At 33.1% G+C, this 13239-nt stretch overlaps 2 protein-coding genes across 3 annotated transcripts in view; one reads left to right on the plus strand and one right to left on the minus strand.

Annotated features, from left to right (window-relative positions):
• Nucleotides 1–6604, plus strand: part of LOC115874364 (protein transport protein Sec31A) — a 28567-nt gene extending 21963 nt beyond the window's left edge. For both annotated transcript variants that reach the window (XM_030889503.1, XM_030889504.1), the window contains 3 exons: nt 1009–1599; nt 5248–5319; nt 6274–6604. In XM_030889503.1, the coding sequence (XP_030745363.1) occupies nt 1009–1599; nt 5248–5319; nt 6274–6462 (852 nt within the window). In that variant the 3' untranslated portion in view covers nt 6463–6604. The remainder of the gene's footprint in view (nt 1–1008; nt 1600–5247; nt 5320–6273) is intronic.
• On the minus strand, nt 6499–7370 carry LOC115874367 (protein aveugle). The gene is made up of 3 exons (XM_030889509.1): nt 7039–7370; nt 6810–6976; nt 6499–6752 (listed from the first exon to the last, which is right to left on the minus strand). The coding sequence occupies exons 1-3, from the start codon at nt 7078–7080 to the stop codon at nt 6632–6634; spliced, it is 330 nt and encodes a 109-aa protein (XP_030745369.1). The 5' UTR covers nt 7081–7370; the 3' UTR covers nt 6499–6631.
• Between the last annotated feature and the right edge of the window lie 5869 nt (nt 7371–13239).

Consider the following 13239-nt stretch of genomic DNA (forward strand, 5'->3'; position numbering starts at 1 on the left):
ATGTAACAAGCACTTTGTTTACTTACTTGTTGCGTCGAACTGCTTGAATCCATTTTTGCTTTTAATCAAAGCCGTGTGACAAACTATGAACTATAAAATGTTGTTTCGGGAGAGTTGAATACCCGGGAAAGTTGAGTTATTGAATGTTATTGCATCCAACAAAGTTCTAATTACGCCCTCCTTTACGCGTTAACATTTTTTCGGCAATTTTATTAACATTTGAAATTGTCACAACACAACACGACTCCTAGTTCGAATTCTTTTTTACTTAGTTTTTACTACCCGAAACAGCGTTACATCACACAAACCCTCGTACTGTGTTTAATAGTTTTTATTAGTAATACTACCTCGTGTTTTATAGTTTCAATAACTGCACCAGCAAAAAACTAAAATACTTAAATATTATGACAAAGCCACGATTTCAATATTATTTTAATGCGATCAACATGGGACGGCATGAAATACATACTGATAATTTCTGCCGTTGAAGCGCTGCGGTCGGAATTTGCTGAAATCAACTGAAATGCACCAAGTCTATACACAGTATATTGATATATTTTTACACTGCACCTTCAAGGAGCCAACACACACGTATGTAAAGTTGAAATTTACCGTGTAAAAATTTGAGTAAGATCTACACAATATGACATATTAATAATTGTAAACATAAACAATCTTCAAAATTTAGGTGAATAATCCTTCTTTCGCCAAAGTTAAAAAGGAAAACGCAAATCAGATATGATTGTATTAGATTAGATATTTGATTTTTTGGGGTTTTTAGACATTTGGAAAGATATTTTTATGGGACCCTATAATATGTGCCTACATAGAACTTATTTATTTGATAAGTAATTTCTACATGGTCATAAAGGTCTTTTAATTAAATATCTAATGTCATTATTTTAACGATTGGAAATCTACCGATACCGATAATCGACCATATTCATATCCATAGATTCCTAATGTCTGGGTTCAAATATGTGATTAATGATCTAAAATATATTTTAGGCTAAACAGGAGCCTGTAACATCAGAACCCATTACACATCCACTATATGGTGCGGCCCCTGTACAACCTCAAACTTCATTAAATGGATATGGAGACACCAATTCCTCATATTCACAACAACAGCCTAACTTTCAACAAGGGGTATTTAATCCACCGCCTACTCAGCCTTACCCTCCACCGCCGTCGACTTTTGCTCCTCCACAATCAACCGTTGCTCCTCCAGCATCAACATTTGCCCCTCCACCCCCGACGTTTTCTCCTCAACCACAACCATTCGCTCCCCAACACTCAACATTTACTCCTCAACAGTCAACATTTGCTCCCCAACAACCAACATTTGCTCCTCCGCCTACATCTTTTGCAGCTCCTCCTCAAAGTGGGGGGTTCAACCCAAGTAATTTTAATCAAAACGCGGTACGGGGCGGTGGGGTAACTCCTCTTCCAGCACAATCGCCGGCTCCACCACAGCAAATGGCAAAAATCGAACAGCCTCAGCCTGTGCAGAAACCCCCAGTACCATCGGAACATGAAGTTATTCAGAAAGTATTTGAAGATTTGAAAGATAGATGTTTGTGTGCAGCTAACAATGCGGTAAATATATTTTTTTAAATAATTAATTTTGCAACTTAACTTACAGTGTGACATACATATACAGGGTGGCCCATCGAAAACGTTCAGCAAGGCATAACGGCCAGATATATATTTTTTTTTTCAAAAAATCCAAAAACACGTCAACTTTGTTTGTGAGGGGGACAACTTTTGTCCCAAAAATGATTGCAAAATCTTCACCCCTCTAAGCGGGGGTGTCATCCCCCAACTTTTTTCAAATGGGAAGGGGGGTCAAGTGGTACCGCAATGAAAAGGGCTTTTTATTCTCTATACTTTCCCGCTTCGTTTTTAAAAATCGGTCGAGTCATTGAGAAAATATGAAGGATTGAAATTTGAAAAGTTTATTTAAACATTTATCAGAGTAAATGATAAGGATAAATTCCTTCAACCAATTTGCTGTTTTTTCTTATTATTTCTAGATGTTTACGCATTTTTTCACTTGCCACAAGGTTGAACGATCAGGTGCGGCAGTTGCTAGATAGCTGTTCTGTGACTTGTGCGTTGAAGTTCTTCTCAATATCGTTAAAATTTTTAACAATTATGGTGTACTCACTTCCAGAAAAAGTGGAAATAATCGAACTTTATTTTAAAAATAATGAATGCTTAAGAAATTTCAATCCTTCATATTTTCTCAATGACTCGACCGATTTTCAAAAACGAAGCGGGAAAGTATAGAATAATAAAGCCCTTTTCATTGCGGTACCACTTGACCCCCCTTCCCATTTGAAAAAAGTTGGGGGATGACACCCCCGCTTAGAGGGTTGAAGATTTTGCAGTCATTTTTGGGGCAAAAGTTGTCCCTCTCACAAACAAAATTGACGTGTTTTTGAATTTTCTGAAAAAAATTACCCTGGCCGTTTGTGCTGTTTGCAATTTTGATGCAACATCCGGCAATACCGCATAGAAGAAATTTGTCGACCCAATTTTATTTTTTTAATACATTTGATTTTCCATTAAATTGTCTACATCACTGTCTTCAATTTAACCTATTTTGTAGTGTATGTACTTATTACGGTTACAGTTATATTTATACCCTGCTGGTCATCCAATTTATGTGGTCTGGATTTTAATGCGTGGAACAGAGAATAATATAAATGACCAGTTGACAGACAGAGAGACAAAATCAAAAGCGGTATACAGTGTTGTCGGTTTTTTACAAATGTGTGTAGAAAAATATAAACTATTTTAACTTTCATGTAGACTACTGAAATGATGATAATATATCTAAACTAAATATAATCTGTTACAGCTGTAGTAAAATAAGTAACTAATAGTGAAAAATAAAGTTCCAACCCTAGATGCAACATTTTTCGTAAACGCCTACTTGTGCTGTTTGAAATTTTGATGCAAAATCCGGCAATACCGCATAGAAGAAATTTGTCGACCCAATTTTATCTCTTTTTAATACATTTGATTTTCCATTAACCTGTCTACATCCAAGGACTGTATATATTCTAAAGGACTGTTCGATCGCGTAAAATCGCCGCTGTCGTAGTCGCCGTGGAATGCTACGTCACGCGCTGAATCTCAAGAGCAATGTTTGGGACTTAAAATCTAAGAACGTAGCAAATGGTCTAATATATAGCAACTATATGGTTAAATTTATTTATTTATTAACAACTTAATTTATTAATAAATAAATACAAGATAATAAAACTATGATATTATTCGTACATGACACACAAAAACCGTATTGTAAACTATTGCCAAATACATAAAATTATGATATTAGGTGAAATACTTACAAAAAACTCTTTAGCAGTTATTTTTTAATTACTTTGTAATCTTGTGACACCCTCTATATTGTAATTTAAAAATATTAATTAAGATAGATATTTTAATTTTAATTTTAACACTCGGTAATTGTAAATTCATATATAGTAAGTATCTAAGACAACTTTTAAACTCAGTGCCTTTTGATGGAGTTGTTTTGTTTTTATACTATCCGATTGAAATGAAATTTTCTGGGCATTCACCTGTTAAGCTTGAACTCCCTGTGACTGTAACTAACTGTGTTGGTAACTATTGGTAACTCAAAAGATCTACATCATTCAATATATAGATAGATGTTTGAATAAAAGTGAAAGTTTGATATCTGCAGAACAAAGGCACGAAGGAGTTTAACAAATAATATACGTACAGTAGAAAAGTACATACCTTTGGCAATGTTCAACATAATTTGGCTTTGGAATAAAATGTATAAGCACTTGTAAATATTTTGTTTTCGTATGATCTCTGCCTTGCTGAGCAGAAAACGACCAAATTTGGTTGATAAAAATGTATCGAAATACAAAGAATATTCATGCATTTTTATATTAATTGGAATGTCTACTATTTATTCTTACAGTACACATTTTTTGGCTTATTTCTAACCAAACGCTTTTGTCCCGCTAAATTTATCTTCCAACGCACTGTGCGCTCGTCCATCAAATGCAAAAATAACTGTCACTGTCTAAAATCTTTAGCGCCAACTTCAACTCGGTCAGCAGATGACGTAAAAAAACTGACAGTGCAGGAAGATAGGAATCGAACTATCCTTATCTCTATAGTATCCTTGGTCTACATCACTGTCTTCAATTTAACCTATTTTGTAGTATGTACTTATTACCATTACAGTTTAGACGTCATCGATCGAATATATATCTATTACAAAGGGGTGATGGGTGTTAAGCATTGTCTTTTTATTCTGCTTCTTGGCTGCCGCCTAACAGTTTAAAAAGGAATGCTGCTGTTAAAAATGTATCTTAAAAATATATAAAAATCTGACTTAAGCTTTTTCTATTTCGGAATAAAGATTTAATCACAAGTCGTTTTGAAAAAGACTTATTTTAAGTCTTAATAGCAGCTTTTGATAAATGACTTAAAATCAAATGACTTGAGTCATTAAAATGATTTAAGTGAAAAAAACTTTCTGTAAGCTTGCAGCTCTGAATATTGATAATTAATTTTAGTCATTTTACTACATTCACATAATCCAAAAGTTATTGTTGCGCTCACCTAAATCACTCTCTTTTCTTTGACAAGCCTGTCGTACGTAATAACCGGCAACTATGCATCCTTCTGTCTGTCTCTCTTTCTCAACTCTTATCAACTTCCTTTGTCTTGCTGGTTAAAATACAGATCACGGATTTAGAATGGCCAGGTCTATATAACATACAATGGAAAACAAAAACTGGCGTCAAAGTATTGGATTGTAAATAGACGACATTTTATATGTAAAATAATATGGCGAATCTCATCTATTGGTCAATTCTAATGTAACTTGACGCTGTTTTTTTTTCGGTCATTTGGTATATGTATAATATTCATAAACAGTAGCTGGATAGTCATAGCTTTGAGGTTCTTATTTCACAGTGAGCCGCCTGGATATAACCAGGCCTTGGATTATTACTTTTATTTATTATTCATGTAAAAGCTCGACTTTTGCAAAAAAAATATATTTGTCTTTAGTGACGGTTGTCTGTAATTTTAATTCAAAAGTAGATTGTTTTTTCTTACATTTTTTGGCTGACATTCTATTGCTAAAATCTGACCAGCAAGAGTGAGCAATGACAGACAACCGTCACTGTCATATATTTACCCATTAGGTAGATTATACATATTGTCGTAAACTAAAAAAATAATTTACAGCAAACCAAGAGGAAATTAGAGGACGTAGGAAGAAGATTAGAAGTTCTATATGATTCACTTAGGTATAATAAAGTAAGTGCACTAAAAATTTTCAGTTCAAACTCTAGGAAATATCACTACACAAAGAATCATTGAAAATCAAATCATTTATTTTATATAAAAAACATATGTCTTTAGACTCAGCAGAAACATAGTTGTCAGTGTAGCTCTTCACTTATACACAAATTTGCTTACTAAACAAAAACATAATGTTTCAAGGAATACATCTTCCCTGAATGAAAAGAAAAAACAATTATTTAAATATCTGAATCAAATTAAAATGAGAATAATCTAAGCTGTTTTAAAAATAAGTCTATTTAACTGTTGGCCTTGTTGACCATTTTTATTTGGCTAATGTTTTCTTCTTTGACAAAAGAGGATGATATTGTACTCCTTGACATTTAACATATTTTTGTTTGGTTTGGTTTGAAACCAAACCAAACCAAACCAAAACCAATGTTTTGGTTTGGTTTGAAACCAAACCAAACCAAAACAATCAATCAGATCTTTGTGTCCTCACAGCGCTTTCAGATGGAGCGGAGCGTCCGCGACGTCGAGCAAGTACCATGAGTTTATATGAACAATTTCACATGGGCGCTTATGCTCCGTCCGACGGCTATGTTGAAAAAACATGACGGAGGGTCTGCGCGGACGCTCCGCTCCATCTGAAGGCTAGTACTACTACAATTTTTTTTGATTCGCTAAAGTAATATAGTTTTGTGGCAATATTCCCTGAAGTTTGAAGACACATTTACCTACTTCTTATTTGTCTAAATAAAACATTTGACCTAAATAATATGTTTATTTCAACCGGACGAGAGAACCTAGAATAGTAATTTCCTATCAGTCAATTCATTTGTTAATCTTGATAAACGATCAAACTTTTCAACAATAAGTAGGCGACTAGAAATTACTGTCCCAGGATCAGTTCTCGGTCCGGTTGGAACAAACCTAATGTTTTATAAAAAGTATATTTTTGTTTTTTAGTTATCTACAAATGCATCAAAATCTTTACATCAAATCGTGCAATATGTACAAAATGGAGATTACACCAATGGGTTATATCTTCACACCCAGTTGGTTCAAAGCCCAGATTTTGCTCTGATAGCTAGTTTCATGCCAGGAATTAAAGTTTTATTACAAGTCGCTTTACAATTGCATGTTTACTTAAATTAAGGCTGAAAATGAATGATTAAATAAAAATAATATAACTAACAATTCTTATATGTAATGGTATAATATATATTATATAAATTGTTGTAACTGTTTTCAATTTTATTTTTTAGGTTGTAATTAAAAAAACATGCTTTTTCATACTGACATTATAGTTTTATTTAAAATGTTCCTAATTAAAGCTGTTTGTTCGGTACTGCAGATCTCTTATTTCAATTATATCAGTTTTTAGTCTAAGTTTTAGAATTTCCCTCCAAATAGCTTCCCGGTGAACTGGATCTCGAATTCCTAGTCTAATAAATAAAATAGAGTTGTATATTAATGACACTCTGCTACATGAATTCATTTACCTCACTAAAGAATTATCGTTTAGTCTTATCAAAGCACGGCCTGTGATATCATGCTGAACAAAGTTATCAGCATATAGAGGATGATAGTCGCTGCAGTGACGGCGAAGCCAATTTTGTACGTCTCTCACGCTCCATTCGTAGACTGATTTAGGTTTATTAGTTTTTTGCTAAAAACATAGATAGCTGAATGTTGAAATTCGGAAAATAAAACTGTAAGAGAGAAACATACCTTTGGTTTATTATTTATACAGCTCGTAGTTTCTTCCACCATATTTATCCTTAAATATAAAAAAACACTAAAAACTAACGTTTAAATGTTTTACAGCACGTTTAGTGGTTTTATATCAAAGAAGATTAAATTTCCAGATATTCCAAACCTAGAAAGAAAATATTAACATTTTTGTGACTCCACTCAGTTGGTATCATGTTGGTATTTCGTAAAATAATGTAACAATTAAAACAAACAAAAATTAACATCAATAAAGTCAACAATCCATAATATAAACAACCACCAAAAAATATCCAACCAAAAATTAAGGTTAAGGGATATGTCAAATCACGTGTCAAATCGTGACGGAGTATGTCAAATAATCCAGAGAAGGAATAGGTAAGAATGTAAATGCAGTCGAAATGTAAAGTATCGATTTGGCATCGATACATCAAAATATTGTATCCTGTCCAGAGATCATGGATCCTATTTCCATATCTCCTATCCGATAGACAGAGGTGGGTAAAAAATGGCCTTTGAAATATAATTGAAATGAAAATACAAAATAGATAATAGCTGTGATAATAGATTTAAATTTGTATTTAAAACGCAAAATAGAAAATAGGTAGGTGTAGGTATTTTAAATAAGCGATTTAGACAAAATGAAAATGCTTTCTTTCTTTTTAATGGCATAGTATATATACCTGCTATCTAGCTGCTATCATATTTTGATGTAACTTTTCGAAATTACCTTAGCTAGTTTGAAAAATATTATTTGTTTCAATTGTAAAACGTTTTTCAAAGGTCTTTCCTCATTCTTCCCGTTTTATAAGTTTAAAGAAATGTTATTCAGTATAATAGCTATATTGCTTTCTTTGTTATTAATACTCTATAACTTTATCACAATTATTTCAGTATTCTTATTGGACATTTTTATATAGGCTTGGTGCATTTCAGTTGATTTCAACAAATTCCGACCGCAGCGCTTCAACGGCAAAAATCAGAAATTATCCCAACCTAGTTCACGCCGCAGCCGCTGCCGCCCCAGCCGCGCCGTCACACAGTGTGACGAAATTGAAAAACAATGGACATCAATGATTTTAATTTAGTGAATGTCAGTATTGATATAATTACCATGAATATTGATAAAATTGAGCGAAAATATTTTTTCAATTTGTTATTACAGAGCGTGTGGTATAAGTTTATTTAGAAACAAAAAAATCCCAGATCTAAAGAGGTGCTAAAAATAAAACAACATCTTCTTACCTAATTGTAAATAATGTTAATCCCAATCATTATCCTCATCTCCTACTTCCATATGAATATCATCTAATAATTCCTGCGCTTCTGGATATAGTGAGAAATTCTTTTTCCAACTGTATTTTCGTCTAATAGATGAAATTAGTGGGTCTGACGAAATAAACAAATTATGCAAAATATTTTCCTTGTTTTGTTTTCTGCTAATTTTTCTAGAAAAGTTTTGACGGAATGTCCTAAATTCATTATTTCTAGCTTCGGAAGCTTCTTCGGTCAATTTCCCAATTGGAATAAAATTAAAATGTTTACAAATGTCTGCACCATGTATCAAAAGGATGCGAACACTTGAGGGCATACAGGCTGTATAAAAATACGTACATCTCTGCAGTGACATTCAAGTACGCCCGAAACTTTTCGAAATTAATTATTTTCTCACATGAAGTGACTTGAAGGATAACTGCAAACCGATAAATTAGTTTCTGTCTATATCAGTTATTCGCGAGGTTACTTCGTGATTGCTGAAGAAAGTTCTGGCCGTTTTACCATCATTTGTTGTTCCATGTCCTTGTTTAACGACATCCAATATTATTCCTAGCTCATCTCTAAAGGCTTTTTTAATTGCTTTCTTTCTTTCTTCTTTCAACGTTTTGTTTTCGCCCTTTGCCGATCAAGACTTAAAATCTATATTGTATGCAATATGAAGGAGACATTCCAATATTTTATCCACAAATGAAGGATTGAAAGTTTATGCGCCTTCATTTGAATCCGTGTCGACTAATGCAAAATAAATACCTCTGCAGAATGTGAAATAAAAGCATTTTTTTCTAAGAATAGCAAATATTTGCTATTCTTAGAAAATATAGGCTTCTTTCCCTAAAAGTGGCTCTATCAAACAAGATATTTGCCAACTTAAACAAATCTAAACATTTTTTTATAAGTCAACGGAAACATTAATTTTGTAAAAAAAAACGACTTAAACCAAAAAGAAAAACGTTTCCCGTCTACTTACTGCATAATTTTTTAAAAAATTAACAGAAATACATTACCAAAGGTTTATAGATTTTGCACGCAAAAAATAATTTTTAATCAAGCAATACTTTTGTAGCACATTTTTTTGTAAAATAGACAGGGTTTTTGGCTAAATTTTTGTGACTCGGAAGTGCAAGTTTCAATTAAATTTATTCGGAAACTAAATGTTATAAAAAAGAAATAATGTGAACCGACATAGCGTAGGGTATTGCCAATTTGTGATGATGAAAAAAAATAGTACTTTTCAATGTTGACTTTATACTTAAATGTCCACTTTTTTCTCACATTGAAACACTGTGCGTCATGTTGGTAGCATTAAAATAATATTGAAATCGTTGTTTTGTCATAATATTTAAGTATTTTAGTTTTTTGCTAGGGCAGTTATTGAGACTATAACACTCAGATACGAGATTTGTGCGATGTAACGTTGTTTCGGGTAGTAAAAAATAAATGAAAAAAAATCGAACTAGGCGTCCTGTTGTGTTGTGATAATTTCAAATGTTAATAAATTTGCCGAAAGAATGTTAACGCGAAAGGAGAGCGTAATTAGGGCGTTGTTGGGTGCAATAACATTCAATAATTCAACCTTCCCGGATATTCAAGTCTCCCGAAACATTTTATAGCTTCATAGTTTCTCACACCGATTTGATCAAAAGCAAAAATGGATTCAAGCAGTTCGATGAAATAAGTGAGTAAAAAAAGTGCTCGTTACATAATCAAAAAATTGGCGCCGGGAGGCACGTATAGCCGCCATATACTAAAATATGTTAATATCTCAAAAACTGCGACTTTGACTGATTTTGATGTTATTACAAATTTTGTTGCGAATATTATTCCTAATCTTAATTTGAAAACCGCGTTTCGCTAGCTACTGTAATTTTGGAGTTACGATTTTTTTAAATTTTTAACCCCCTCCCATACCCCCAAACCAAACCAAACCAACCCCCTACCCCCAGCAAAAACTAATGGCTAGATTCTCGGGTGCCACAGTATTTTTGTGCCAAATATGGTTAAAATCGGTTCAGCGGTTTTTGAGTTATCGTGTTACAGGCGGACAGACAGACGGACAGGCAGACAGACATCATGAAAATATTTTGTATTTAGATCATTAATGACGCAAATAACTCATTTTGAGTGAAATTAAAAAAGTTAAATAAAAGTTAATAATATATGTATATATTAATAATATATTATAAAAGTTAATAATATAATATTTTCGTACTTTCGTGCTTAGGCGTAAAAGCACTTTACTTTTATGCCTAGGCGTTAAAATGACTTTTTTTTTATGTTGTCAATCACGTCGGCGGCGTCGCAAAAATTAATACTTTTGTGGCATTTGAAAAAATAATACATTTATAACTTTCAAAACTTAAAACTTACGAAGTAAAACGATGAATTTACTATGCTGCATTTATCGACGATTTAAGTAATTTTTTTAAGTAACTAAATTTATTAAAACTCATATATTTTATTATTTTGCATTATTGCGACATTTCTAAAAATGGAATCAGATTGATTTTGGTCCTCACAATAGGAATTGACCACAAATCCAAGGAGGCAATAGAGAAAAAGATATATATGTATAATACTAGCCTTTATTATAGATTCGGGACAACACCGTTATCAGGTCTAAGGAGAGGCCAAGTTTCGGTTGATTCTCACTATACCTTGTTTACATAAAATATTATATCATGTAAATGAATAGGACAATGCACACTATCCGTTCCGTTTCCCTTCCGTTCCATATCCTCTCCTACCATACATTTTTTTGGCGGACGGACTCTAGCGTATCGGAAACAGCGTTGTCAAGTTCTTACAATTGTACCAGCTGTGCTAACATTTCGCTGATATTTATTTATTCTTTCACCTATTAATTAAATCTACTACCTTTTTCAAAAGATACAAATTTTTAAAATAAAACTTTCGTAATGTAATAAATTGTACAATAAAAAGTATGGAACTGATACGGAACGGAAGCACAGACGGAAGCTTATGTATAGCGTCAGTACCTTAGGTCAGTACAATAAAAAATACGGAACGGATATGGAATGGAAACGGAAGGTATAGTGAGAATCGACCTTTAAAGAGATGGAGAAAATGGAAACATATCCTTTAGCCCCCACCTCAGCCGGAGAAAAGCTCCTCGACTGTGAAGGGCGCGGAGGGCTAAACCCTCACCTTGGAAGGGTGTATACTGTATACCCTCGTAGGAAATAGATATCCACTCCTCGGAGGAAGAACTCTGTTGTCAAAGAAGGATCATACAAAATTTTTAATTGGATATTGTCATTCAAAATTAGTGCGGGCAACTGGCATGTGGTATGATGGCAAAAAATAAGAATTGAATGTTTAAAAATGTAGTTCTTACAAGATATCAAAACGTATCAGATTATTAAGTTGTTCAGAATTAGTGAGGTAAAATATAGGCCCTTACAAAATTAGTGTTATGAAAATTAATATTATTATTATTATTTTGAAAAAAAAGACAGTAAGACAGTACTGTTCGGGTCGCTCTCAGGGAGCGGGTGTGGCCGAAGGAAATATATATTATATTTCAGAAATCTGCCCTAAGGCTTAGCCCCATCCTGTCGAGTTAAGCTACACCAAACTGCACCTAAAATTACAAACGTGCTTGGATTCAGGCTTGATTAAGGTTTACAGACAGGGGCGGATACAGGAATTTATTTTAGGGGGGGGGGCCCAAATAAAAAGTAATGTAGAATTTGCTTTTTAGGGCTCCATTTTTAACCCAAAAGCCTAATATTTAACCCAATTTATAGATTTTAGGGGGGCCCGGGTCCCATGGCCACCCCCTCTGTATCCACCACTGTTTGCAGAGCTTCACCATTTGCCACAAAATAGCGAGCAATTTGTTACAAAACCATATAAATTATATATCAATGTAATCACAACACTTCAATCTATTTCCGTATTGTAACGGAATTTTAAATTATGTCTTTATTTTCGAGAAAATTTAGTCCAAACATAAGGAATATTTTGTTGATGTTTGACCATCAAAATCTTAAAAATAATATTTATCTTTAATTTCCTTCTTTATTTGTGTAAAAATACCTAGCGAGTTTTACATAAAACGTTAAATGCCGAACGCTTATTTTGCTACTTTTTCGGACTAGTGGAATGGACCCTTAACATAGCAATTTTGTGTAATTCAAATGAAAAGAAAATATCTTTAAAAAACATCTGAAAACTTGTCAAAAAATTGATAATTCCTCTTTAAATGGCCCATTTTCGAAAATTGGCACGTAGATAATTGAGTTGTGATAATTCGGTTTATAATAATTTCAATACCGACCGATAGTAAAAAACACAAAAGATAATGTGTATATTTTTGTTGAACGGCCCGGCCCGTCAACACGAATACACTGCGTCACTAGGGTAAATTACGCCTACACTTTACAAGAATAGAGCCAAAACCTTTTCTTAGAAGTTGATCGATAAAAGGCAGTCCGCGAAAAAAAAAAATGATTAGACAAACCTTAGAAATCCCTAGAATTACGTTAACCTTCAGTTGAAATACCGCGATGACTTTTAAAAATTTAGAGCACCATAGGCGTTGCAGGTAAATTTTTCATCCTATATTAGTTATAAATCATGAAAAACCTGATTTAAAATAATGCCGTTTTCTTGAACTTTTAATTTAGACCATCATTTAATAATACGGTGATTTTTTAAGTTAAAGTCTTTTTGGTTAAACATGAAGAAATATCGCTATACAGGGTGTTCCAATATTCCCTGTACATAGAACTACTACGTATTTTTGGAATCAAAATACGTTCATTGGACACAATTTACCCCTATACAAAAGTGCTTCGTTTGTCCGCTAGTGGGCATCAAACTTTTAAAAAATAGACACATTTTTAGATGTTTTAAGAACCGTTATTCCGATTTGAATGTGATTTTGAGTGTCTATGTTTT

The sequence above is a fragment of the Sitophilus oryzae genome, unplaced genomic scaffold, assembly GCF_002938485.1.
Source record: "Sitophilus oryzae breed Bouriz unplaced genomic scaffold, Soryzae_2.0 scaffold_1274_pilon_pilon, whole genome shotgun sequence".
Taxonomy (NCBI): Eukaryota; Metazoa; Arthropoda; class Insecta; order Coleoptera; family Curculionidae; genus Sitophilus; species Sitophilus oryzae.